This window comes from Podarcis vaucheri, assembly GCF_965113315.1.
Source record: "Podarcis vaucheri genome assembly, chromosome: 3".
Lineage (NCBI taxonomy): Eukaryota > Metazoa > Chordata > Lepidosauria > Squamata > Lacertidae > Podarcis > Podarcis vaucheri.
Window position 1 is genome coordinate 95,670,593 of NC_138761.1, and position 27,974 is coordinate 95,698,566.

Below are 27,974 nucleotides of genomic sequence, written 5' to 3' on the forward strand. Positions count from 1 at the left end.
AATATGCCATGAGGTGCATGGGGTACATGATGGGGAGTGCTTGGAGGGTTTGTTTGTTTTCACAATCAAGCGGTATATGGAATCGTAGAAACTGTAGAGTTGGAAGGGATCTCCAAGGGTCATCAGGCCAGCCCCCTTGTAATGCAGGAAACACCCTGAAAGATGACCATCCAATCTCTGCTTTTTAAAACTTCCAAGGAAGCAGAGTCCACCACCTAGTTCCGATGTTGAACAACTCTTAACTGTCAGCTATACAGCCATTTTTAGCGTGTTTTAAGTGCTATATACACCAGAGGGCGATGGTGAGCCTTATGGGAAATTCAATGTACAGTATTTTTTTTTAATTGAAAAATGCTTTTTTAAAAATGACTTTGTGTGTGTTGTGTAGATTCCACCTCAGAAACTTCCCCCTGAACGTTTATTCGGAAACCTCCTTTCTCGTCACTTGAAGCCATGGGTTCGAGTCCTGCACCTCCAGACCGGGGGGGGGGGGACACACAAGCAAGCGCCGCTCCCTGCATTTTGGCGGCGAACCTCTTCTCTGGTACTCCCCTTGTCCTATTAAGTGGGCCAATTCTTGCCATCCCTTTCAATGTATCCTCTTACGACCGGGGGTGGGGGGTGGATATAAGGATAACAGTTCGTGAGGCACCGGGGAAAGGAAAAGGCCATTGTGGGCTTTAATGCGGCGGCGCAACCCCACAAGGGCGGCTCTTTTATGGGTTTTCGGGGGGGGGGTCGCCTTTCCCAGGGAGCGGCCCCCGTGAGGCGGTCGGGAGGCGCGGCGGCTGTGAGGGCGGGCCTGTTCGGCAGAGGCGCCGGGGAAAGGCCGGCCCTTCCGCTTTCCTCACCGCAAGGCCGCCCGGCGGTTTCTCCCTCCGCCCCTCAGGCCCCGCCGGAGACTCCGCCTCTGGGGAGAGAGGGCGCCCAAGATGGCCGCTCCCGCTGTGGGGCACAGCCCCGAGCAGCCGTCGGTGCTGCTCCCGCAGCTCTCCATGGACCTGCTGCAAGTGAGTGAAGGCGGGGGAGCGGGGCGGGCGGCTTCGTGCGCCGCTTTCTCCAGACCCGGCTCGGGAAACGGGGCTCTCGGGTCCTTGCGGCGGGGGGAGGCGAGAGAAGGGGGGTCCTGAGGCCGGAGGAGCCCCGGCGGGTAATCCTCGTCGCCGTCCCCTCACCTCAGCTCGGGGCTGACGTTGGGACTCCAGGTCGGGGAGCGGGCGGGGTTGGCCTGTGCTGCGGAGGGGCCTGGGGTCGCTGTTTTTGTGGGGAAGGGGACGGGATGGGATCGTGTGAAAGAACAAGTTCGAGAGAAAGAAAGGAAAAAGGAATAGGTTTAGGACCTTTCATGGAGTAGAATGGTGGGCGTGTTTCCCTCGCTCACATTCACACAAACACGCATGCACGTGTCTTCTTCCCTCAAGTTAAAACCATGCTGCTGCTGCTGCTGCTGCGTTTACTACTTGGTCTGTGGCTGCATCTTGAACCCCAGCCGTGCCATTACTAAGCCGAACCTTTTTCGGTCCTCTTTTTTTCCTTTTGTGATTTTTCAAGATAATGTTGGGTGTCTCGCGCATTTTTCTGTGTTGCGGCGTGCACGTTTTTTGCTTCGGTTGCTTGTTTCGTGGGTCATTCGTGTCCACACGTTTTTGTAGCCGTGTGGTCCTTGGGTGAAGGGTGGAACGCAAAGTTAATAAATATGTAAAATATATAAAAATAGTGTTTCGTGAGATGGTGCTGAATGAAGCATTTGCCCATTGCGCCATTTCTCATATCCCTATGCAAATTGTGTTTTTTATATTTAATGAATAAAGTAATAATAATAATATTTACTGAATTTCTGTTCTGCCGTTCATCCGAGGATCACAGGGCGATCTTTCTTTCTTTCTATACCTCCCTATACCTGAAGGTCTTAGGGCAGTTCACATAAAATATCAAATACATAAAATCAAAACAAAAACAACAGCCCAATTTTAAAAACCCAAAAAAGAGCTTACAATATAAAAACTCATAAATGCATAACATAGTGACAAACAAAAACAATACAGCAACATTCCCCTTCACCTGTGAATTACAAAGAAGGTGGGTAATGGCTGAACAAGTAAGTGTGTTTAAGGAAGTATTGACCATCATTACTTGTAATATACTGAGAAACCTTGAAGCTTCTTTCAGTACACTTTGGAGACTGTATTTTCAGCAGCATATAACGTGGTTGTATAGCTGACACCAAATACCTATGATGAAAGTTCGTTTATTATGTGAACTGGTCATGTCCCTAAGAAGAAATAATATTTAATTACCTACATATTTCTTATAGGCACACATTAAAGTTGAAAATGAAGATGATGTACACTTCGTGTCTTTTGATCGCAAAGAAACACCCTTTGTGAAAGTTAAAAGTAAGTTCTTTCATTTTTCCCATTAACACCTGATGGAATTTCTTACAACAGAAACTCATTTGATATACTGCAATCTACATCTAAGTATGTTTGTGATTAAAATTCGGAGAATCTTGAGTAGGAAACTGCTGCCCTGCAACTTTCTATTCTAAAGTTTAGTCCATGTGAAAGTAATGATAAGTTTATACAAATGGCACAGTTAGGTATTGTTGTAAAAATTTGCCTATTCATTTTTAACTGAATGAGCTATACTGTGGGATAAGGGACTGGCGTAAAGGCAACCACCATACTCAATGATGACCATATTCTGTCATCACTGAATGGGAAAAGGAAAACCCACTACTCTGAAAAACACAGAATGGAACACCACCACCAGTGCCCACCAGTCATGGGCCATGCCAGGCAAAAGCAATTCATTGATTATAATTGCGTCCAAACCAGGTTGTTACTGGGTTTTGTTTAATAATCCACCGTTCCTCAGGTTTGGCAAACACAGGGAAATATTGTTTGTTTAACAGTAGACGTGTTATCTTTGTAACCACGCAGGATATGGGGAGCAAATTAACCCAGGGCTCATTCAGGCTCATTCATGTGATAGGAAAGAATGGTTCCCCATTACATATGAATTGGCATAGCGAAAAGGGCCTGAGCAAATTTATGGCTGTGCATAAAAGCCAAATGTATACTGGCTGATAATTGTGAATGTTTATAACTGCTTTGAGGGTTGTTTTTTTTACAAACAAGTGGTATAGAAATTTTATTAAATAAATGAATGAAATACAGTATCCATTTAATTTTCTGTTTTATAACAATTAGGCCCCTCCTGTAAAGATCTGGCAATCTGAAGGCAACCAAATTCCAACTTGCTTCATTGTTGAAGTGACTGATCTCAGGCAGGATGGTTTAATTCATCACCATGTTGATCACCATGTTGTCATAGGCTAACAAACTACTGTTTAACCCTGTACAGAGTCTATAAACAGCAGAAAGCCCCGCTATGATGGATCATTGGTTCATTTGACCAGGAGATTCATGGACCTTGTCAAAGTCTCACCAGAAGGGGTTCTTGATTTAAATGAGGTTTCTCGGACACTAGGAGTGCGGAAGCGAAGAGTGTATGATATCACAAATGTGCTGGATGGAATACATCTTATCCAGAAAAGGTCCAAAAACCTTATCCAGTGGGTGTAAGTTGATTTTCCATTATGGCTTTAAAACAAGAACTGAGATCTTGTGCTAATTAAGTGCAGCATTACTCTGTACTTTTTATGGATTGGACATGTACTAGAGCAATGCCTACCCTTCTGAACTCCTTCCTGTTGCATATCAGACAAGTGGTATCACTATTATCTTTTTGGTGCCTATCAAAGACCTTCCTTTCCCAATAAGCCCAAGTAAAGATTTTTATCCAAGTCTGATTATGTATTGGATTTCAAATTGTTTGTTTTCATAAATGTTTCATTGTTTCTGTTTTTATAGTTGAATCACTTTGGGATGTTTTATGAGAAGCAATTCAGAAATGATATAAATAATCTTAATTGAGTAAAATGGCACTTGTTTATACATGGGTATTTGATTGTAGCCTTAATTATGCAACCTTATGAAACTCATATATTAAACAAAGGTAGATTCTGTATATACCGTATTTTTCGCACCATAGGGCGCACCGGACCATAGGGCGCACCCAGTTTTTAGGGGGGGAATTCAAGAAAAAAAATCTCCCCCCCCCGCAGCCCCAAAGAGCAGCGTACAGGCTGCACACAACCTCTCCCTGCCGGAGGGGTTGCGTGCTGCTATGGATCAAGCCAACGCAGCGAGCGGGATGGATCCCGCTCGCTGTTTTGGTTTCCCCTAGCCCCATGCAGCCTCTCCCTCCCGGGAGAGGCTGCGTGGGGCTAAATAATCCATAGCCCCGTGCAGCCTCTCCTTGGCAGAGGGGTTGCGCACAGCTATGGAGGAAGCCAAGGCAGCGAGCGGGATGGATTCCGCTCACTGTTTTGGCTTCCCCTTTAGCCCTGTGCAGCCTCTCCTTGGTGGAGGGGCTGCACAGGGCTTTACTGGGAGGTGGGGCGATTCCCTCACCTCTCCCAAAAGCCCGCAGAAGCCGTGCAAACCCTTTAAAGAGATCGCGGCTTCTCCTGGCTTTCCTGGGAGGTGGGGGGATTCCCTCACCTCCCGCAAAAGCCCGCAGAAGCCGTGCAACCCCTTTAAAGGGATCGCGGCTTCTCCTGGCTTTTGTGAGAGGTGAGGGAATTCCCCCACCTCCCGCAAAACCGGCAGAAGCCGCACGCCCTTTAAAAGGGCTGCACGGCTTCTCCTGGCTTTCCTGGGAGGCGGGGGGATTCCCCCACCTCCCGCAAAACCGGCAGAAGCCGCGCGCCCTTTAAAAGGGCTGCACGGCTTCTCCTGGCTTTCCTGGGAGGTGGGGGGATTCCCTCACCTCTCGCAAAAGCCCGCAGAAGCCGCGCAATCCCTTTAAAGAGATCGCGGCTTCTCCTGGCTTTTCTGGGAGGTGGGAGAAGGGACTGATGCCGCCAGTCAGTCCCTTCTCCCTCCTGTTGAAAAGCCCGCAAGAGCTCACGGAGCTTGTGTGCGGCTCTTGGGGGCTTTTCCCGCCTGCCTCCCCCCTGCACTCGTTCCATAGGACGCACACACATTTTCCCTTGCTTTTTAGGAGGGAAAAAGTGCGTCCTATGGTGCGACAAATACGGTAATATACAAATATAGCATATAACACACAAATACATAGTCTGATCCTTTTCCAGATGTTCATGAGCTTAGGTGTGCCAAACTCTGCAGAGAACTAGGCTATTAGTAAGTATTCTCTAGGGCTTGGCTTCCTTTTATGAAACATGTAGCTGCCAATTGATAAATATTCACTTCCAAGAGTTGACCATGTTCTTACCAAAAGCTCCTCTAGATATTGGTATGTAATGCAATGCTGCTTCTTTCTTTAGCGGGTGTGTGAAACTCTAAAAAACTTCATATTCTATTTTAGTGGATCAGATATTAAGCATATTACTATCAGGACACCAGAGCATCAAAAGTTAAGAGATGAACTTTATGACTTAACAGAAATGGAGGAAGCATTAGATGAATTAATCAAGGACAGTGCTCATCAATTGTATGATTTAACAGATGACAAAGAAAAGGCAAGATATCCTTTTTCTGAAGCATTTGTAAGAGTTTTGACTTGCTGGCGTTGAGCAACTGCAATTAAAATAGTGCTAGTACTTCATATGAAAACATACATTCTACTGCTATTGAAATTCCTTGACAATCACGTACACTAGCTTATGTAACCTACCAAGATATCCGTAGCATTCAGACTTTTCAAGAACAGATTGTTATTGCAATCAAGGCTCCAGAAGAAACCAAAATGGAGGTACCAGCTCCTAAACAAGTAAGTGCATCCTGGTATGTTTTATAAATCACCGGGGTGGGGTTGGATGGCAGTTGTAACAGACCTAGCTACACATGTTTTAAGGTTAAACTTAAGGTAGGGGGCAGGCACTTGAACCAGATCTCCTCCCTGAGTGGTATCATGTTCCTCTCCCACCCCGCCCACCAACCTGCCAGCCTCAGAAGTAAAGTAAGTTTATAGATGAGCAGCATCTATAGCAAATGGGATTTGGGACCCTTCTCAAACTTTTTGTGTGAAAAAACAATTTACTGTCCAGGACCTTAATTTTTTTTCTTTTCCAAATATGTCAAGGCCTTGAGTTTTACAACATCTCTACCTTTTATGGGAGGGACACGGGTGGCGCTGTGGGTTAAACCACAGAGCCTAGGACTTGCCGATCAGAAGGTCGGCAGTTCGAATCCCCACGACGGGGTGAGCTCCCGTCTCTCGGTCCCTGCTCCTGCCAACCTAGCAATTCGAAAGCACGTCAAGTTCAATTAGATCAATAGGTACCGCTCCAGCGGGAAGGTAAACGCCATTTCCGTGCGCTGCTCTGGTTCGCCAGAAGCAGCTTTGTATGCCGGCACCCTCGGCTAATAAAGCGAGATGAGCGCCGCAACCCCAGAGTCAGCCACGACTAGACCTAATGGTCAGGGGTCCCTTTACCTTTACCTTTTATGGGAATGTTTACTGCAGCATGGGTCCAACCCTGCTCTCAGCCAATGTTGTTGTCTTGCAGGACTGCATAGAAGTACGCATCAAAAGCACAAAGGGACCCATTGATGTTTATTTATGTGAAGTGCCATTGGACGATCCAAATGCTGATGTTTTGAAAAATATGGATAACATTTCGTGTGAAAGAAGACAGGCAATGGATGATTATGGAGGTAAATATGGTAATGGAATGGATGCTTATAAAAATGACATGCAGCAATTACAAGTTTCCTGCTCCTTGGAAACTTGGTTAAAACCTGTATCGGCATAATGCATGTTGTCTGCTAATCTACAGACACACCTAATCTCAGATGTGTGATAAGGAATCTTAATGGTTTTTTTTTAATTATTTCAGTATAATTAATAAAATGATTAAGGAGTTCAGGATAGGTGACAGTTCAACATCTGGGAATAAAATAGAAGCTCAGTATTGACTAGGAAAAAACCTCAGTGGGCAGACAGAAGCTGGGTTAGAAAGAGCCACCCCTGATCTAAAGTTTTAGTCTTAAACATTGTGAAACGCTTAGGTTACATTAATATCTGTTACGTTCGTGAGTTTTTACTGCTCAAGTACACCCCACTGGTTTCAATGTGATTTAAAGCACAAGTTGTTTTGGGATTTTACCCCCGTACCAAAATATGTTCAGCAGATTACCTGAATGTGGTTTGCTATTCCTTTTCTTCAAATGGTTTGTCTTTTGTGGTCACCTCTACAGTGAGCAATATCAGAGATACGAAGAACTGCTAGACTACTGAGGCATTTGATTACTGAACTTCCACTTCATGGACTTCCCTGGATGTGCTTCATGGAGGGCCAGTGCAAGCACCACAAATTTCTGTCTCAACTGCAGTTAAGAGAACAAGAGCAGGCACTGGATTTGCGGACTCTCTGCCTTGAGCTAATATTTCCCCCCTAACCTTTCCTTTGGCACAGAGGTTGAGGGTAAAGTCACATCTTGCCTTCCCCTTTTCATGTTGGTTTTGCTCTGGAATAATGTGTTCACAACTAAATGACGAAGTTATACTGTGCTGTCATGCTAAAAAAAATCCTTAAATTAAAAATCTGAAAACTTGGATTAGGGTTGTCATTTTATACAGGTCTTGTGTGCCGCATATTATAGCCACCCTAAACTATTTAATGTGTCATTAAAGGGCCTCTCTTTCATCTTCATACATGGAAGTGGCAATGAACATGAAGTTGTAATTAACTGCTTAATAAAAAAAATATTAGCTCTTCAGAACTGACCCTGGAACAAAACATGCTCAGTAAGGGACCATTTTGGAAGAAATGCACTTTAGTTCTGAAGCTGCACTATTGCCCAGTGGAATTGTTAAACCATTATTCCACTGTAAAGATTTGGAAAAGGAAATGTTTCACACAAGAACAAGACTACAGAAAATAAGGTGATTTTTATTTTCATTTCATGGATGTTGTTCATGTGATATGCCTTGAACTCTGTATGAAACTGGCTTGAAGTCCTCAATAAGCTGAAATTGCTTGGTTCATGTGTATATATGTATATCTTGTTTAAATGGTTATCAGTGGAAATTTGGGCTGCCTCTGTACAGTAAAATTCAAATAAACACTAACTGATAAATACTACACATACAAAGTATTTGTCATTTTTGTTTCACTTTGAAGCTCCATTGATTTACAGTTGTTTCAAACCTTTCATGTATGAATTTATAGTTTGTGAACTATAAATTGCAGGAGCAGTCGGAAGGTAGATTGAGGTCTATCAGATGAGTTTTGGGTGACTCTTCCCCCAGTCCTGCCTAATTAGGCTGCAGAAATGAAGGAAATGGGGAGGGGAAAAGGAGAGACCTGGAATGGTTTTACTTGAAAGCACCATCTTCATTCCCAAATTCAAAGCATCCACCACTATTCTGCACTTGGCAGCAGCTCATGGATCTTGAGTTTCTAGGAAAAATAACATGGATCCTATACACTTGAAATCTGCCCTCTCCTAAACTAAAACATACATTACAACAGGGATGTTTCTTTTCATAAATGAAGCAAAGTGTTATACATGTTTACTACTACTACTACTACTACTACTACTAATAATAATAATAATAATAATAATAATTTTATTATTTGTACCCCGCCTTTCTGGCTGGGTTTCCCTAGCAACTCTGGGTGGCTTACAGCATATCTAAAAACATAATAAAAACATCAAGCATTAAAAACCTCCCGACACAGGGCTGCGTTCTGATGTCTTCTGAAAGTTGTGTCATTCTTTATCTCCTTGACATCTGAAGGGAGGGCGTTCCACAGGGAGGGCACCACTGCCAAGAAGGCCCTCTGCCTGGTTCCCTGTAACTTCACTTCTCGCAGTGAGGGAACCATCAGAAGACCCTTGGAGGTGGACCTCAGTGTCCAGGCTGAGCGATGGGGGTGGAAACCCTTCTTCAGGTATATTGGGCTGAAGCCGTTTAGGGCTTTAAAGGACAGCACTGGGAGCCAGTGAAGATCCTTTAGGACCGGTGTTCTATGGTCCTGGTGGCCATTCCCAGTCACCGGTCTAGCTACTTGGAAGCAAGATTCACTGCATTCAAGGGAGTTAAGTGTACATGGGATTGCGGTTTCTCCTTTTGCATGCAGTATCAAAACATAATTGCTTTAAAACAGTGTTTTGTTTTTCTAACTTGGTGCATAATTAACATATTTTATCTTGTCTCAAATTTCAGAAATGTAGGAGTACTACAAATTGGGTAACTGAGCAGTCTAATCCCAGTTTGCCCTGGGCTGGAAAAGAGGGTTTGGGTTGCGTGGAGGCATATCCATTCACTGACGTGGCGCTCTCCCATCAGTCCGTCAAATGTGTGGGCGAGTGGAAGTGCCTGCCATCAGCACACGTGCCAAAATGGGAGGCAAGTCTGAGCTAGCTTCGGCTCTGTTAGATTCTGAGGTGGCTCCATTGTCACTGCTGGTGGCATTGGTCCTGATCGTTCTAGTTCCAAGAAAAGTCAACAAGCAGGGCCAAAGAACACATGGACTGCACTACCTTATAGTTTCATAACTAGTAATAAAAATTCTCTGGGTTGTAGCCCAGTAATTCCTTCCATAAATAAGGTTAATGGAAGTACAGATTATGGACTATGCCATGATAGAGTGTTTGTTGTGGGGGAGGAAGGGAAAGAAGAATGTTAGCCGCTTTGAGACTCCTTTGGGTAGTGATAAAGCAGGATATCAAATCCAAACTCTTCCTCCTCCTCCTCCTCCTCCTCCTCCTCCTCCTCCTCCTCCTCCTCCAGAAGTAATGGTTGGAATTCTCCCTCCTTACTCAGCTCTCCTATGCAGACAAACTGGAGCAATCAAGTTTCCTGGGGCTGCATTTTCATAGGTTGGTTGTATGTAGAACAGGACTTCCACAGCCCGTGTTTCCGTTTGGGAGAATCCTGGACTTAACACTCAGGAGTTCATCTGAGAACAAGGGACAAGAAGATCTAAGAGAAATTACCTTGGCACCTCCTCTAGTCGTTCCCAGATTTTGCTATCATGACATCCCACAGGGCCTTGGTTCTGCTTGCAATAGAGGTTTTGGTAGCTTAAATTTCTCGGTTCCATCCCTCCACCCTGTTCCTATTACAGTTCATACGGCTTGAAGTTAAATTGTGGCTGAAGAAGAGAAACTGTGTTAGGTGTTTCGTTGATCCACCATATGTGATGCCAGTTAAACAACCAGAAATTGAATCTATGCAAGCCTAAGCAGGTGGTGGCAGTAGCCAGGGGACCTTGCCAAAAGCAGTTCTTGTGGAGGCTCAGAACAGAAACCTTGTCATGCTTATCCATACCTTGTACCCAATTTGTTGCTGGAATGTGCTGTACGTGGAGCTGCTCTCACCTCCTGGCCGATTTTGGGTGCTCAGTTATATATTGCAGTCTGTTTTTGAAGAAATGTATTAGTTGCTAGTTTGCTTCCTGGCTGAATTCAGTCAGCCGATTTAAAGTATACAATAAACCTTCACAGTACAACATAAAACATTTTAATTGTACATTACCAATTGTTATGAGTGATAAGCCTTCAAAATGAAAAACGATGGAGGAACAGAAGCCAAACTTCTTCATATTGTTGAGGTGATAAGACTCTCTAGATCCCACAACATTGTGTTTTATATCATGTTTGTGGAGCGACTCGAGTAAAACAGCCTAAGGAGAAGTTCACTAGAGACATACAACATAGACATATATGCATGTATTTGGTCGGAATTTCATCAGAAGCTAGAAGGGCTTCCACCTAGGAAATGTATGGAAAATATGGTGCTGTAATATCTTGTGTGTTTAAAGTGAGGATTTCTTACTGTATTTCCTGAGGAAGTTTGGACATAAATATTAGTCTCTCATCTACTGCTGTTGTTCTGGAGACTTGCATATTATATTGGGTTGAATTCAAGGTACAGTCGTACCTCGGGTTAAGAACTTAATTCGTTCTGGAGGTCCGTTCTTAACCTGAAACTGTTCTTAACCTGAGGTACCACTTTAGCTAATGGGGCCTCTCGCTGCCGCCACGCAATTTCTGTTCTCATCCTGAAGCAAAGTTCTTAACCCGAGGTACTGTTTCTGGGTTAGCGGAGTCTGTAACCTGAAGCCTCTGTAACCTGAAGCCTCTGTAACCCGAGGTACCACTGTACTGGTACTTACCTTTTAAATCCATTCCTGGTCTGATACTCACACACTTTAAGAGACACAGCTTTCTAGTTTAGTCCTTACAGCAGTTTCAGTCAGCTGCCCAGGCCCTGTTACTTCACAGCGGTAGAATTGTAGAACTGTAGAACTTCAAAGTTGAAAGGGACATCAGCTGCAAGGGCCTTTACTGCAGTTACTCCCAAATCCTGGAATGTCGCCCTGTGAGAAACTCAGTCCTGTTGTGGCCATGTCTTTTTGAAGAGTGCAAAACTTGCCTTGGCAGCCAATGTGGCTCATTGACTGACTCTGCTATATAAATCATTGTACAAAATCACAGTTGTCATGTAACAAACTGCTTTCTTACTCCAGGTGGCAGTCTTGTGCTTTTGAGAGAAATCAGACTCTCCCTTTCTATGCATTATGATGATTCCGGCAGTGCTTCAGGTCTATTACCAAACCCAGGCACTGATTCAGCCCTTCCACAACATCAGCTGACTTGAATGACAAGGAGAAATATATCAACAAGCATTTGCTACGGCTTTAGTTCCAAAGAGCTCTGGAACTCCATTACTCATGCAGATCAGACATTGTTTATATTTGAAGTCACAGCCATCTAAAATAACTGGGTAGAACCACCTCAACCTAACATTTGGGGTAAAAGAACTAGACCGCAGCAGCAACTCCCCGTCCCCAAAAAAGGTGAATGGAAGCATCTTTAATCTTTATTTAGAGAGCAAACTGCAACCAAACCAGTGTTGGTGTGTATCTTTCTAGATTGTCCTTTATCATGAGAATTGAGATATTAGGAATTTCTTCGCATATTGAGCATCTCTGTCACATGTTTTCTGTGAGTTTTTTGTCACAAGTACTCGGATCGGCAAAACAATAATTCCTAAATACCCTGGGCACAAAGATGGGATGTGCCTAAGTCCTGCTGAAATGTGAGGGATTTGTCAGTCACGATGACCAATGTCATGCTTAGATAGTTTGTCATAAACTGTGTCTGGGCTATACCAATTCAGACAGCAGGTGGGGGAATCTCATGAATGGCTGCCCTGATCATTTAAAAACTTGTTGTGCATAGAAACTAGACGATCAGTAAGGAGACTGATAGGCTGGAAATCCTCTCCCTAACAGGCTACTTTCTCACTGTAGAGAAGTTCCCTTGTCCTGTATCTGTAGTCTGTAGTCTGAATTGGTACATTCCAAGAATAAGTTTATGATGCAATGAGCTGTGTGCTTGGACTAGGACCAAATTAAGATGCATATAACTTTCTCCCTTCCTTTCTCTCTTCATTTGCTCAATGAAACTGCTTAGTTCTATATCTAAGCCACACTTTAAAAATTAATTTCATACAAATCTATAATGCAAGCAAGATACTGTACTGTATTTTGGGCCTCTGTATTTTGTACTGACCAAACTGCGGGAGGCAGTGGAAGACAGGAGTACCTGGCGTGCTCTGGTCCATGGGGTCACGAAGAGTCGGACACGACTAAACGACTAAACAACAACAATTTTGTACTGCAATTCTTAGGTTGTATAATATTTATGCTAAAGTTTTCGTTGCACTGTATAATATATGTGAATATCCTCTCTATGGAAAGAGATTTTGTTTTAGCTAAGGACAACCACAGTGAATAAATTTTAGCAGCAGTCCTCTGAACATTTGGCAGGCTGATGATGTGTGGACTGCAATTCAAGTGCATGTTCAAGAAAATGCTACTGAGACGGGGCAGCTATATAACTACCATTTCCTCTGTTTGTAATAGCTGGGGGCAGTCAGGGAGACAATAAAAAGTTTAAGCCTTCAAAAGGGTCATTTGGTGTGAATGAAAGATTTAAGTGCCTAAAATTCAACCTCCTGTTTGTAGGTTACATTTTACAACACAGTTTTGGTTTAAGATTTCAGCTATGGTGTCTCAGATTGTAAGAATGCAGCTGGAAGGCAACACAGAGATGTCCAAATGTTCTCTGAATTCTAAATATATCAAACTTTCTGGAAATGTAGTTGCTTAGAAATCAACAAATGACAACACAAACTGCTTGCCTATAGCTCGGCTGAAAGTATGTGTTTTGCTTTTTGTTTTGTTGCCTCTGCTGTCTCTACAGCAGCAATGAGTAGTTGATTCTCTCAAAAGTATAAATCAAGCTGGAGTGATGTGAGCTAAGATGGGATTTTTGTATTCATCTGCAAAATTAACAGTGCAGTTTTCAGCCAACCACACACACACACACACAGAGAGAGCATAGTAGAATCCATATATATATATATATGACAAGCAAGTGGATAAGGGTGATCCAGCACATTGTGTACTTGGCCTTTTGAAAGGCTTTTGACAAAATTCCTCACCCAAGGCTCCCGTGTAAATTTAGCAGTCATGTGATAAGAGAAGAGGCATTCGTATGGATTGGCAACTGGTTAAAAAACAGGAAGCTGAAGGGAGGAATACAGAGACAGCTCTCACAATGGAGGGATGTAAGCAGCAGGTATCTATTCTGTGGGAAGGTACCGGGCCTATGCTTTTTAACTTGTTCACAAATGGCCTGGAAAGATGGGTAAGCCAAAGCTACAGATAAGCCCACATTATGCAGGGGTATAAAAAACAAAATAGGATTGTGAGGCGCCCCTAAAGTATTTCTCCAAACCAAGTCAATGGATATGAACATGCCTAATACTATTAAGTGTAAAATGAGAGGGGGGCAATAAATCCTACCACATATAGATATGCTGATGGGATTTGCGCTGGCAGTAATTGTTCAGGAAAAGGCTGAGGACAGCAACTGTCCTATTAGTGACCTTTTGCAAGCTGCTATGCAAGTTTTTTGGCTAAAGAACTGGGTAAAAATGCTGTAAATAAATAAATCTTGGCGTCGTGGTGGATAGCTCCATGAAAACATCAACAACACAGTGTGTGGCTGTGTATAAGGCAAATTTCACGCCAGCGATAACCAGGAAAGGGATTTAAAATAAAAAATGCTGACATTGTAATAATCCCTTTACACAAATCTTTGGTGCTTGGAATACTGTATCTCTTGTTCTGTTTGATGCACCTCAAAAGGGATACTCTAGAACTGACAAAGATGCCACCCAAATGACCAGGGGCCAAATGATCTCCCTCCTACTGCAGCCCCATAACTCATTGTTCAGGTTATGAACTTAATTCATTCTGGAGGTCCATTCAAAACCCGAAACCGTTTTTAACCTGAGGTGCGCTTTCGCTCATGGGGCCTCCCACTGCCGCCGTGTTGCCGGCACACGATTTCTGTTCTCATCCTGGGGCAAACAATGGTTCTGATCAAAAGATCCATGCAATTGTCCCTAATTTACATGTTCTTTGCAGGGAATAAGTTACCACCTGATTTGCTCAAGGTCACACAGGACAGCCAGTCAGTGGTGTAGCGTGGGTTGTCAGCACCCGGGGCAAGGCAAGTAATTTGCGCCCCCTAACCCGTGGATTTTAGCAGGGGGCAGAGAGCTGTGAGTGCGAACGCCCCCCCAGAAGTTGCGCCTGGTGCGGCCGCCCCCCCCTGCACCCAGTAGACTATAATTCCATTCCAGATAAACATCTGAAAAACAAACCTTGTAACCCAAGGTACTACTTCCGGGTTAGCGGAGTTTGTAACCCAAAGCATTTGTAACCCGAGGTACCACTGTATAGTTTCTGTATATATAGTTTAACATTGTTCTTCTTTGGGGTAGTTTGTCCACCTTTGGTCCCTACCCAGCACTTGGCTCTCATCTTTGGCTCCTAGAATCTGTCAGCATGCGGCACCCTGGGAACATCTTCAACTGGCCAGATCAACCAGGTGAGGGTAGCCACAATGAGTGGACGAGACCAATAGTGGGTCCAAGAGTCAATAAGGCGGTTTGTGCATGAGCTGTAGAGGGATGTGAGGGGCAGCTGGGGCTCATCAGCCTGGGAAGGTAGCCCATCTAGAGAAGGGAAACTGATGCTAAACCTCTGCTGCCTTACAGGATATCTGCAGAAGAAGAAAAGGCTCAGGAGCAAACCCTACACAAATCCCAAGTGGAGTGCCTAAGACAGTTGGATGGCGCCATTTATGCCTCCTTCCAGCAACTCCTGCAGCCAAACTGTTGCCGCGCATTCTTTCTTTTGGACCACATCAACAAGGCTGGGAGGATGGCTGTTGTCTGGGCAGACCAGGACCTCCATGCACACTACCCAGGCCTGGGGAGGTCACTTTGGTGCTGCTAACATACTGGTTTGATTTCACCCTTGGAGGCGCACTCCATTGTCTCTCGAGACAAACGGATGCCGACAACTGACTGCTTCTGAACTTTCAGCGTGTGCCCACATATTTCCCAAAATATATCTGCAACTGCAAGTGCTCTGCTGTACTGTTCTTTTTCACTGAAAGTCAGTAGCATGCCTGCAGCTTATATGTATTTCTGAGGAATCACGGAATAGACACAACTATGTGTTTGATGTTCTTATGCTTCCGCAGAGTTCTCCTCTTGGCTTTTGGTGGCTCGGACTGAGCAAGGGGATCAGGGTTCCAGGAGCCACAGTAAAGAGCTAGGCTGAAGGTTGAGTTCCAGAGAAAACAACAAAATGAAGCAATTCACAAGGAGCCTTAGCATCAAGTTGCTCAGACTGACACACCAAGCAAGCCTGAAGTAACATTTATACAGGGTCTGCCAAGCCGCTACTCAAGTCTTCTGGTGATTAGGCCAGTAACTCAGTGGTTTAGGAAATTAGGTGCAATGGGCTCTGCTGCTAAGAATGCCCTGATGGTGTAGTGCTTGCAGAAATGGATACAAGGTTCTGTACCTGCTTGGGGCAACTTTTCTTTTAGATATGCTTTAGCACCAGAGGCATGAAGAAGTTGGTGTGCAGATACACCCAAAAACTTAGGAAAAGAGCCCTTCAGGGATAGCAGGAAAGCATTCTTAACACTCTGGCCTGGGGATATTTTTGTCCCTGCAAGTGTGATGGACGCAGCTTAATGTTGGCAGCTTTCAAGGCAAATTATTTGGCTTGGGTACTAGTTTGATTGCTTTTTCTAGCTTTACTGCCAAGGTTTGTTTTTTAAATGTTTATCTGGAACAGAATTATAGTCTACTGGCTGTCCTGTGTGACCTTGAGCAAATCAGGTGGTAACTGATTCCCTGCAAAGAACATGTAAATTAGGGACAATTGCATGAATCTTTTGATCAGAATCATTGTGAGGCCTACTAATTAAATTTCCATCTGCTTCTCAGTTCTGCAGTTTGACTCATTAGAAAAGTGGCAAATTAATTAATCTGTCATTGTGCTAGACCAGACTCCATTCACAAAGCAAACACATTACTGTGTATTTGCCAGGCTCCCCAAACTATCCGAGTTAATGCAAAACTTGTCAGCTACTGTTTTTGCATCCTGCCCTTGTGTACTTCCAAGGCCCAGGGCAGTCATTCTGTATCCCTGCACCAAGCCAGTTAAACTGAGACTGCATCGTTCCAAAAGTGGGCTTCAATCCAGATCTTTTCAAGTTTATATATAAGACATGATTTCATCCTATTCCCTGGCATTCAACTAATAATGCAGTATGCCAATAACTGCTTACAATTTACATCCAGAAACAGTAACTATTGCTTACAACATCTTCCTTGCGTAACTATCTGTGTAACAAGAAAGACGTATTAAGGAAGCAGGCAGTGAGAAACTGCCATCTCCCCTCACGGCTACTTTCAACATTTGGGATAGGCCCCTCTTCTGGAGACAATTATTACCAACTGCCTTGTGAGGATGAACCCCATTTGCTTTGGGTGTGATGGTATCAATTTGGGCCACATTAGCCTACCTGCCACAACAAAGTGGCAGATTCTGCCTAGGTCTCAGACATGCCCTGTAAGTGCAACAACAACTGGCTGTATTACAGCAGTTCCAGGAGCTATGACACCACGATTTTTTTCTCAGAGGCTGCTAAGGCCTATTTGTGGATGTGTTTAAAAAAAAAAAAAGTGATCAGCCCATTTCCATCCAAGGTGGTCTTTATAAATTCTTTATAAATTAGAATGTTGTGCCTAAGTTTTATTGTTTTCCTTTTCCTTCCCCATTCTTATTTTCTTGCATGTCTTTTTGATTGTAAACCTGAAGATAGGGACTATGTTATTTTTATGGGTTTGTGAGTTGCTGTGGGAACTTTTCTAACTGAAGACCAGGGTATAAATGCTTTAAATAAGTAATTTAAAAAAGTAAACAATAAAATCAACTGCCAAGCTAAACTCATACAATACTAGGAGAGGTAGTAAACTCAGGGTTGTGGGTTAGAGCCTCGTGTTGGGCAAAAGATTCCTGCATTGCAAGGGGATGGACTTAGATGACCCTCGCGGTCCCTTCTATCTCTGCAGTTCTATGATTCTACTACTAAGTGACAACGAATGCTGTTGGCATCTGTCTGTCTTGAGAGACAATGGAAGGCACCTCCAGGGATGAACTCAAACCGTGTGTTAGCAGTACTGAAATGACCTCTCCAGGGTCACATTACAAACTGTGAAGTTACTGTGATTGCTACAAAGCACAACTAGATTGCATGATTGCTTGAAAAGAAGATTAATGCCCAGGGGTTCAAATTATGGGCCAGGAACCCTGAAACATAGGGGAGAAATGATTCACTGCTGTGAGAACATAAAAAGGCACTGGGGATATTCTTTGTGGCCAGCAACAACTATGTAAAGAAATCAACTATTTAATGTCTGCCCTTCATGTCAATACCTTTTAATATTTAATTATCTTAAAACGGAAGATTATTGCATGTAGCAGTCGACTGCATGACAAATTATGTGAGAATCTCCACACAATGACATGAGATCCGAGTATGTACACACGGATGTACATATGCCTCAAACCATTTTGGCAAGTTTTCTACTCAGTACACAGGGTGGAATGAAACAAAAAACAATTAACTCTAACATTGTACATACGTCATTCAAAGTCAGAAGTGGATTCTGCTGTGCAAAGGTGGAGAGAATGAGATTGTTTGAGCCTCCATTTATTGTATTCTGGAGATGAGGATTACAAATTGAAGGAACACATAACATGAGGTTTAAAATCTCCCCTTGTGGCACTGTATTGGAATGTTTCAGGAAAGAAGGGGAGAAAAAACAACCCCAAGAAATTCAACAGATACTTGATTCTTCATCCACCTGATGCTTGGAAAAAGCTTCTTTTTTGCATTTCTGTATTTCATGCATGTGTTTGAGGCATAGAAACCAAAACCAAAAATAGGAGGCAGTCACCACAGTAGAGAAATTGTAACTTAAAAACTTTATTAGGGCCAAAATTCACAATGTGGTATGTAGTTACAAAGAACCGTTCCTAGGGTTGCCATATTATGAACTAGGGCCTTGTAGTTATAACTCTTAACAGTAGTTTGATCTCCAGTAATGAGTACATGATCATGTTTAAATCCATGCAAATAACGTATTTCACTGGTACATCTCCACAGGCTGGTCCTTTTTGAAAGATATGGTCAGTTGGCAACAATGACTCTTTTTCAAACTACAATTTCTGAAGAAGCAGATGTTGAGATATGAATATACAATGACTCAATGGAACCCACCTATGGCATCATCATCTACTCAGCCAATCACCTTTCTTCTCTCTGTTCTCTTATGATTTGAAGCTTGCTCAACAGATGACAACCGGCAGTTGACTACTGGTGCTTGAGGGTACCAGTATCAACGTTATAAAAATGATTGTCGTCTTCTTTATCTTTATTTTTTCTATGCTGATAGCCCTCTTGGAGGTAAGTGATAAATAAAACGAAGTACCTCCAAATATAAGCTGCACTGTTTTCCAGTTTCAGACCCTGAAAAGTTAAAGTGAGGCTTATAATCGCGACCTTTTACCATATGCTGCTGAAAGCGGCTGGGGAGTGCGGGCTGCCAACCAGTTTGGAGGCTAGGGAGCTCCGCACCCATCTCCTAGCTGGTTGGCCTTGTGTGCAGCTCTCTATAATCATTTTGATATACCGGTAACTAAAACCCTAAACCTAAACTAACTAGAATTAATTACCATATTTTTCGCTCCATAAGGCGCACCTTTTCCCTCCTAAAAAGTAAGGGGAAATGTGTGTGCATCTTATGGAGCGAAACGGGGAGGCAAGCAGGAAAAGCCCCCAAGAGCCGCACACAAGCTCCGCGTGGCTATTGCGGGCTTTTCCCCAGGTGGGAGAAGGGACTGAGGCAGCAAGTCAGTCCCTTCTCCCTCCTCGTAGAAAAGTCCGCAGGAGCCGCAGGAGTACCATATACTGCTGAAAGCGGCTGAAGAGCGGGCCAACTAGCTGGGAGGCGAGCGTGCAGCTCCCCCAGCCACTGCCAAGCATATACTGTGCAAATTGGTTTTGTGGAAGTGGAAAAAAAGAATTTTGATCTAAAATAACTGTTTTTCCATTTTCCTAAGCTGCAGCACCAGTTTCCAGTTGTACCTGAGCTGAGTAGTGACACAGTGTTTTTGATGACAGTGAAGATGATAAAGGGGATGCCGAAACCTTCCCAGTCTTGGTGGTGGCAGGGGGAGCTGCACGTTCACCTCCCAGCTGGTTGGCGGCCCGTGCTCCCCAGCCGCTTTCAGCAGCATATGGTAAAAGATAGGCTTCCCATCAACGGAGCAAGCCAGTTGGTCCCAAGACTCAGTTATTAGAAATATCAGAGAGTCTATCTATATACTCATAGCTGTCTTTTTCATTGTGTGTGACAGATACAGGGATTGATAAATAAATTCCAGGGCAAAGGTAAGTAGATGAAAGCATATCTCTGAAGACTTTTTTTTTTGTTTCCACAGGAAATAAAGAAGAATGCTACATGTTCTATCCAGAGATGCCTTGCTGCTCTGCAGAATTACAAGCTCTGGAAGAACTGGGTAAGCTTTTAACTTAGTAATGCAAATACATGCACACCAGGTATAGGGATGATCCAGAGATATCAAAGATATTCTGAGTTCTTGTCCTGTTCTTCATTGCCCCCACCCCCCACCTCTTCTTCGGGCACTTGAGGCAACTAGATGTGCTGAGAGGGTGGATGTGAGACTTTGAGCAGAGTTGGGATTCTGGAGATGCTGTGATAGCTGCAGGAGAAAGTAGAAGAATAACCTAATAAACACAAATACTTCACAGTGAGTTTATTAACTTCACAGGGACTTACTTGAAAGTAAGTGTGCTCAGGATTATATCAGAACATTTCAGCCTATGTATATAAAGTAACTTTAGAAGTTGTGTTCACTAGAGGTAAGCTTGCCCACGGAATCTGCTATAATAAAAATATTAATAAATGAAATAATGGAAGAAACTTGTGCTTAAACAGCAATATCATTTTGGTGCTACATGGGTGGTGGAATAGTAATTAGTGGGTCTGGGTGCTCAATGGGAAACCAATGCAACCTATTAGAGATTTAGGAATTAGTAAGCTATCTCTTAGTACCCTTTGCCAATTTAGTCCTACAGTTCCTACACATCATCATCATCATCATTATTATTATTATTGAACCTACCTTAATGCAACTGGGAATTCTTTTAAGACCCCATTTGTTGAGCTTTCCCATGGGCAAGTCTGAATCTGTGCCAGAGCTGAGTGGAATTTTCCTTCCAATACCAGAGCCGAGTCCTAAAAGGCAACCCTAATGAGGGGCCACAGTGGAGTGGCATTGTGGATTTACCACTGCATCCCAAGCTCTAATTGCTTGTACTGGCCAGTGTAGAAATTGGGTGGGGACATTCATTATTTCCTTTTTTTACTATGTGATGAGGCCCCTTGAGAGAGATGCAGGGCTTTGAACCCAGCAGATCCAAACCCGCCAGCACCTGTCTTTGAGATCTAACGCTTGCGATCACCAGAGGTAGCTTGATTTATTTACGACTTCTTATCTGCCCACCACTGTATTTATTTAATAAATTTAAGTACCTCCCGGTTGTCATAAAACCTCTAAGCAGAAGTATTGAAATTATAAATTGTATTTATTATTATTATTTATTGGATTTAAGACAGTAGTCCTAGGCCTCACCCCGCAATCTGAGGCTTGGTGACCCTCCTTCCCCCCCCCCTCAAACCAAGGTGCCTAGTCTGACCCCCAAGTTATTTTGGCACCTGCTGATGCAGAAAAACCCCACCAGAACCACCTTCTAGGAACGGAACCGAATAGCCGCTTGCCGCCCTCTCACGACACAGCCTCTCACGACCAGCCTCGCCTGAGGAGAGCCGCCTCGCTTTCACCCGGCAGCTGGAGAAATTTCTCTTGGCCGTTGGGCAAAGCCGGGCAAACCGTTGGCGGGCGCGAGAGCGGCCGGCGGATTCAATTTCTGCCCCCTCCCTCCTCGCCCTCGGGAGCTTTATATGGTCTTGCGTGCCGCCGCCGCCGTTGCGCGTGTCTATGTCCTTTCGCTCCCACACCGGGCAGTGAGTTGGGGAGCGGAGGTGGTTTTGCTGAGTTGATTGAGTCAGGCAGGCAGGCAGGCAAGGGAGTCACCCTGCTATTTCGGATCGCCTGAGGGCACGTTTGCTGCTTCCTCCCCCCCCCCACCCATGCCTGCGCCTCAGCCGGGCGCGCATCCCCAGCCCGCTTTGCGCGGCGGGGGCAAGATGCGCGTCAGCAGCCCCTCAGATTTCTCCCGCCCCCTCCCTCCCTCCCTCGCCGCCAACCGACCCCCCACCCCCACCCCATTTCCCCGCCTGAGGTAAAAAGTCCATAGTTAGAGCCGGTGACTGGCTGCCCAGCTATGCGAAGGGCGAGGGAGGAGGAGAGTGGGTGGGAAACCCCTCCTGGCCATTTCCTCGCCTCCCTCGTTCGCTCGCCTGCCTGCCTGCGAGCGGGGCTCGGGCGAGGAGCGGAGGCTTGTGGGTAACGAGGAGGCCATAGCCGGAGCAGCGATAGGAATAAGTTCCCTGAGGCGGGAGCGGGGGAAGGAGGGATATGGTGGCGCGGTGGCTCCAGTGAAGGGGCAGGAACTTGGAAAGGGAGTGTGTGGGGGACCCCTTGAGTGACAGAAGAGGAGAGAAAGAGAGGAGCCCGATCCCAGCGAGGCGGGCCTAGCCCTCCCTCCCTCCAACGGAGGAGGAGGGGGGAGGAAGAAGCCGGGCTCCTCCGCTGCTGGCTTCCCTCTTTCCCTCCTACCCTCCCTCCTCTCGCCTTCTCCCCGTCGGGTATTGACCTGGTGCAAAATGGCCGAGGCGTCGTGGGGGGCCCGGCCGTGACTGGTTTTCCCGCCTAGTCGGGGGGCGAGGGAGGCGGCGGCAGTTTCCCGCGGGAACCGGCCCTCCCCTCCCCTCCGCCGCCCACCTTCCCCCCTCTGCGGGCCGTTCATGCCTGGGAAGCGGAGGTGGCGGCGGGGGACGCCAAGCGGGCGGGTGGAGCAGCGGCGGCAGCGCCCGCCCCAATCGGGGGACGACGACGAGGAGGCGGCGGCGGTGCTGGTGGAGGAGGAGGAGGGTGAGGGTGGCCGCGGGCGCCCCGCTCTCTGCTGCTCCTGAGGCAGGCAGGCCTGGCCGGAGCGGGCCGGGACTGAGCGGCCTCGCCGGGTCCCCTTGGGCCGCTCCTTAGGCCCCGAAGCAGATACCTACCGGCGGCGCTGGCGGCGGAAGGCGCTCCTCGCTTGCTGCTGCTGCTGCTGCCGCCGCCGCCCTCTCGCCCCGCTGCCGGACAGCCGTCGCCGGGCTTCCCTAGGCGCCCGGGGAGGGAGAGGAGAAAGGAGGCGGCGGCAACGAGGGACCCTCGGGGAGCGGGAGAATGAACCACCAGCAGCAAGCGGTGAAAATGTCCGCTTCGCCGCCGCCGCCCGAATCCGGAGGAGGGATCTCGGGGCGCCAGAGGAAGCTGGAGTCCATGATCCGGGACCCCAGGTCTCCAGTCAATGTGGAAAGTTTGTTGGTGAGTTCGCCGGCGGGAGAAAGAGATGCGAGGTTTTGGAGGGGTAGCTTCATATTGGAGGGAAGGGCAGGGATGGGAGAGAAACTTGTGGGTTGGGTTGTTGTTGTTTGAGGGGGAAAGGAGAGGATTTTATTTGGTGGGGGTGCCTTGAGTTCGACCCCCGCGTTTTAAGTGACTGAAGAAAGAGGCTGGCCGCCTTGGGTGTATGGGAGCCTGGATCCCACTTTTGCTTTGGAAGGGAAGAGTTGGGTGGGGGAGAGAGGATGTAAAGAGGCACAGCTTTTTCGCTACGGGCTGGTCTGGGAAAGGGTCCTGTTTAGATAAAGCAAGGGTTAATAATCGCTGTCTCTGTCCTCTTCCCCCCGCCCCTCTCCACACACCCCAAAATTTAGCGGCAGTGAGGGATTTTTGGTTGAGATACTTGATTGGATGGACGGTGCAGTTCTAATGAACATTCTTTTCTTCTTCAGGGAGGAGTGAAGGCGGGGAAGGGTGCTGGCAGTCGCGTTCAGTTTGGCCTGATGAAAGCTCTTTCCCCCCCACCTTAGAAAGCTGGGAAGGGGGATGGGTGGGAGAGAAGTAAAGAAGAAACATGCCATTGAGGGTGCAGGCAAGGGTTGTGGGGAGAGAAACATTTATGTGTCGCAGAGTAACTTTTTGTTTACTCAGTCTGGTGTGGTTAGGAATGATTCTCACATCATTCCTGAATGTATTTATTTGGAGGGTGAAGTCGCAGCTGAGCTTGCTTCTCAGTGTTGGTTAGGGATGCAGGGGTTCACTTTGATCCTAAACTTTCATGTTGGATGTTTCATTCAATGGTTTGCAAATAGTTTGGTGTAAATCTGCCTGTGTTGAGATGTTAGTCCATGTTTCATGTCAGTGTCATCTTTGATCCCTTTGTCTTTGGCTTTCCAATAAACTTTGTTAATGGGAAACCAGTGTTGACATTCTGCTTCCAAGCACTGTGCAGAGTACTCAAAAAATTATGGATGTACTTTGGGAATATCTATTTTGGGAAGGTTGTTTAGTAGGAGCTATTAACTTCATTAGCTACATAAACATAAGCATAAGCATTTCTCTTTAGCCTTATGTTTTTGCAAAAAACAAAACCCTTTCCTTTCCATTGGAAAGCCCATTAAGGAAGAAATATAGGTCTGAGATTTTTCCATTTCTAAACATGTGGTGTGAGCGGTACAATAAGCAAGTTCCCTATATAAGAAAATAGCTTTTGGGATATCACATACTTTATCCCTCCTCTTGGATAAAGAGGAATGGGATTTTTGTTTCTGTTCCAGGAGTTTCTCTCTGCAGACATTTTTTTTTGGGGGGGCAGGGAGAAGCAGCTGGAGTCATTTGCAAAAATGACTCAGTCCTGCTTGGCCAAAGTACAGGAACTGACTAAACTGTGTGTGTGTCTGTCTATGCCGGAGGCAGTAGGGATCTATGCTTGTTACAGACCACTTCAGGGTGTACTGATGGTATTCATGACACTTGAAAAGTATTGCAGAATGTTTCAGTAGGCTATGCTTGTGTTCAGCAAAGAATGCTGCTTCTCAGCATCCAGTCTCCATGTGCTTATTTTCCTCTTCATTTAGTGAGCCTTCTGGCTACAGAAGCAGAAGCAGTTATGAGAGTAGATAACATAAATTTCAAATAAATACTTAATTTTGGGATGACTCTTCCTTCTCTCCTCAGCAATTCAATCTTTTACAGTTGTTAACTGTTGGATTGTTATATGAGTAGGACCTTACATAATCAAAGTAAGTCATTTCAAGTAAACTTTCATACATGTACATTTATAAATTGCCATTTGTTTGTACATGTATAGCTGCTTTTCATCTGCACCTGTGTCAGTTTTCATCTAGTAACTCTAGTAGTAGAAAGGATGGTTGTGTGTTTCTTTTTATTATATGTAATTTGTCAGTATAGCCTTTTTCTGTGTATGACATTGTTTGTTGATATCTATGGTCGAGACTTTGACGTATTTAGCAAATGAATAAACTCCCAACTGTGCTATTTGTGTTGAGAGGTTGCATTTTCAAGGTGTATTAATTCTCAATATAAACTGTAATACTCAGGAAAAGCAAAGACTTGTAAGAGTTGCAACCCCCTTTTATAGGACTTTTTATAGCCAGTGCCACACAAGATGTTACGGTATACCACCCTCTTGATCCTAACAAAGTTCATACCTTTCTAAGTTTTTTATTGCACTTTGGCTAAGTATAAGGGGAAAGAAGTCTTGTTCTAGTTGCCATGGGCAGTCTAGGCACCTGTTTTGCAGTGACGTTTATCGCCATTATTGTTATCGATTTCATTACTATACTCTTATATTTTAAAGGAAAAAACTCAAAGCGGTTTACAACACATTAAAACATCTAAGAAAACAATCCAGAAGAACACAAATTCAAGCTTCAAGGAAAATATTTCAGATCCTTCTCTAATATTAATTTAATATAGCTACCCCATAGCAGAAGTACTCTAGGAAGCCAGTGTAGTGTAGTGGTTAAAGTGTCTGACTAAGACCTGGGAAATCAGGGTTCAAATCCCCACTCAGTCACGAAGCTCACTGGGAGACCTTGAGTCAGTCACATCTTCTTAACCTACCAGGGTTGTTGTAGGGGTTAATGGAGGAGGGGGATTAATCATGTACTCCTTGGAGGAAAAGGTGGGATATAAATGCAATAAATAAGCTCTTCTGCTTTCCTGCTTTAAAAAGCTGGAGGGGCTAGCCAGGTGGAAATGTCAGTCACCAACCTGGCATTTGGAGATCTTCACGGGGCCACAGTTAGACCTGTGCCAGTCACAAAATGTTCCTGGTGCCAGGGGAATTTAATGCAAGGTCTGACCTGCCGCACAATGCCTCCTCTTGACGATAGGGTTTGATCTAAAGGCATTATTTGTTGTGGTAGATGGGGAAGTGCACTCCCAAACTGATACTCAACAAATACTATTCTGGATCTGATGATTTTTTTTAATAGAAAAAAGTTATCTCTTTATGAAAGATAATAGGAATCCCTACTCCTTTTGTGCAGACAGGCCAAGGGTGAGAGAGTAACATGCCCAAGAGCATGGTGTCTATGAAATAAGAGCGCGAGCCTAAGTCCACTCTGTGAATTTCTATATGCCTTCCATGTACTTCCTGTTGAGAAGATTGAAGGACCCAGCTCCTAAAACTTGGCACTCAAACAAAACTCACAGAAATCGTGATTGGTAACTTCCTGACATATTTTTATATTACTTGGGAATCTACAAATATTTACATTTAATATCAGTGGTATGCAAGGCCTTAGTTTGGGGTTCAGAAAGCCCCTTGGTGCTTATGAGAATGGAATGCAGCTGCACTGAGAGGTGGGAATTCTTCCTTTCCCTCTCATGGCCGGAGCAGAGGTAGCTTGTTAAATAAAATATAAGGAGAACATGGGCTAATGCCAATGATGGTAATAGTAAGAATGCATTAAAGAAATTGAGGGTGTTGCCAATAGAGTGGGAAATCTGCATAGTGTGTGCCACAGAAATTAGGTGAGGTTTAGTAACACAAAGTTTTTTCGTATGCGGATTGGAGCTAATAAGTGCATTTACCTTTTGTTGAAGGTTCATCCATATGGATTTGAAAGTAAAGGGCCTATAGTCCCGTCACAATCTCTTGAGCTGACAGAGAGTAAGGCAAGTAGACATTTTCATAACAAGCCACTCTGAATAGAATTGATTTGATTAAGGATTAGCTAAGAACAAATGCGACAATAGTGTACAACAGAGGTTTTCAACCTTTTTGAGTCCACGGCTCCCTTGACCAACTACATTATTTCTGGGACTCCCCTGTGGGGATACATGCTCTAAGCCTCAAAAGCCAAGCTATGTCACCCCTTGCCTGCAGAGCCGGCAGCCCCGCACCCCTTTTTGAACACCCTCCCTAGTGGAGTGTGTCCTCAGCCTCCTCTCCTCTCCCCTGGTCACCACTGCCCTGGTCTCTTGAGCTGCCTCCCTCCACCCCAGTGAGAGCTGCCTCCTCCCTCGCTAGCCCCAGAGGACCATTTGCCTGGGTAGCTTGCAGCTAGGACTGCTGCAACAAACAGCCACACAAGCCTTCGGGAGGCAGAAATATGAGAGGGCATCAGAGGAGGGAGAGAAGGAAAGAGGGACAGAGGCCAGTGTTGCCCACAGCACCCCTGCCCATTCAAGGCACCCCAGGATGACACGGCACACTGGTTGAAAACCACTGGTGTACAAGCTTGTCTAATAATCCATAGGCAAGCGATCCATATCTATCCATTGCTCTGATAAACCTTCATTTTCTCCTCACTATGAGCTTTTAAAGCTAGAATGCACAAGCATTTTTTCTCTTCTTCTCACTCTCCACTGACTAGCCACGATCCTTTAATGCCAGGCAAGAAAGACAGCAACACTCAGTGCAACACCGAGTTTATTGCTAATAGGGACTCTGGGGGCTGAATCTCTCATACTGCTGTATGGGAGACAGGTTGAAGGATGACTGCTCACTCTTCCCCTTCTACTACATATCCTGGCTATAGAAAAAATGGAAATCTGATATGCTGCTGGTTGAGAAGAGAACATCACAGGTGAAGTGCATCCAGGTGGCTTTTCTCTGAAGCTGAGGCAAAGAGTGGTAGTAAATTAATTGGCCCTATGTCTTACTCTTCTCCCATCCTCAGGTGTTCCACCTAAGACTTGCCCAGGCTACCCAAATACTGTCTGTGCTACAAAGCCGTCCTGATAATCACAGTGCTGCTCAGAATTCCATAGTATCCAAACTTCAGTCAGGACAGGCAGCAGTCGTGGATGAGGCTGTTATTGGGCATATGTCCCCCAGTGTAGCTTCCACTTTCCGCGACAGGATTATTAGCTGTTTAATGCCGCAGGAGAGAGTGCTCTGTGTACAGCCTTCCAGTGCAAAATACAGTGGTGCCTCGCAAGATGAAATTAATTCGTTCCGCGAGTTTTGTCGTCT

General features: G+C 45.1%; 2 protein-coding genes and 1 long non-coding RNA gene across 10 annotated transcripts in view; 2 read left to right on the plus strand and 1 right to left on the minus strand.

The window, feature by feature from the left end:
- Positions 1-838: 838 nt before the first annotated feature.
- E2F6 (E2F transcription factor 6) lies at positions 839-8,116 on the plus strand. The gene is made up of 7 exons (XM_082216997.1): positions 839-1,010; positions 2,315-2,396; positions 3,367-3,583; positions 5,395-5,553; positions 5,685-5,799; positions 6,539-6,686; positions 7,230-8,116. Exons 1-7 carry the CDS (start codon positions 933-935, stop codon positions 7,259-7,261), a joined length of 831 nt encoding a protein of 276 aa, XP_082073123.1. The 5' UTR covers positions 839-932; the 3' UTR covers positions 7,262-8,116.
- Positions 8,117-18,396: 10,280 nt separating this feature from the next.
- Positions 18,397-21,494, minus strand: LOC309529940. 3 transcript variants are annotated; one of them, XR_014218531.1, is made up of 3 exons: positions 21,232-21,494; positions 20,639-20,751; positions 18,397-20,215 (listed from the first exon to the last, which is right to left on the minus strand). It is a non-coding gene; the product is annotated as an uncharacterized lncRNA (long non-coding RNA). The 3 variants fall into 3 exon arrangements; XR_014218530.1 differs by lacking the exon at positions 20,639-20,751; XR_014218532.1 differs by lacking the exon at positions 21,232-21,494 and having other exon boundaries at positions 20,639-21,225.
- A 346-nt stretch (positions 21,495-21,840) lies between these two features.
- The window catches only part of ROCK2 (Rho associated coiled-coil containing protein kinase 2), a 69,078-nt gene continuing 62,944 nt past the window's right edge, over positions 21,841-27,974 (plus strand). For 3 of the 6 annotated variants that reach the window (XM_082218227.1, XM_082218229.1, XM_082218228.1), the window contains exon 1: positions 21,842-23,008. In XM_082218227.1, coding sequence (XP_082074353.1) covers positions 22,868-23,008 — 141 coding nt within the window. In that variant the 5' untranslated portion in view covers positions 21,842-22,867. Of the gene's footprint in view, positions 23,009-27,974 lie in introns of all 6 variants that reach the window. The other 3 variants (XM_082218232.1, XM_082218230.1, XM_082218231.1) reach the window with 3 other exon arrangements.

Bases quoted from the DNA above. Each gene is read 5' to 3' on its own strand.
- E2F6 (XM_082216997.1), top strand. From the start codon at position 933: ATGGCCGCTCCCGCTGTGGGGCACAGCCCCGAGCAGCCGTCGGTGCTG. The intron at 1,011-2,314 runs GTGAGTGAAGGC...TATTTCTTATAG, and splicing joins TCTCCATGGACCTGCTGCAA to GCACACATTAAAGTTGAAAA. The intron at 5,800-6,538 runs GTAAGTGCATCC...GTTGTCTTGCAG, and splicing joins AGGTACCAGCTCCTAAACAA to GACTGCATAGAAGTACGCAT.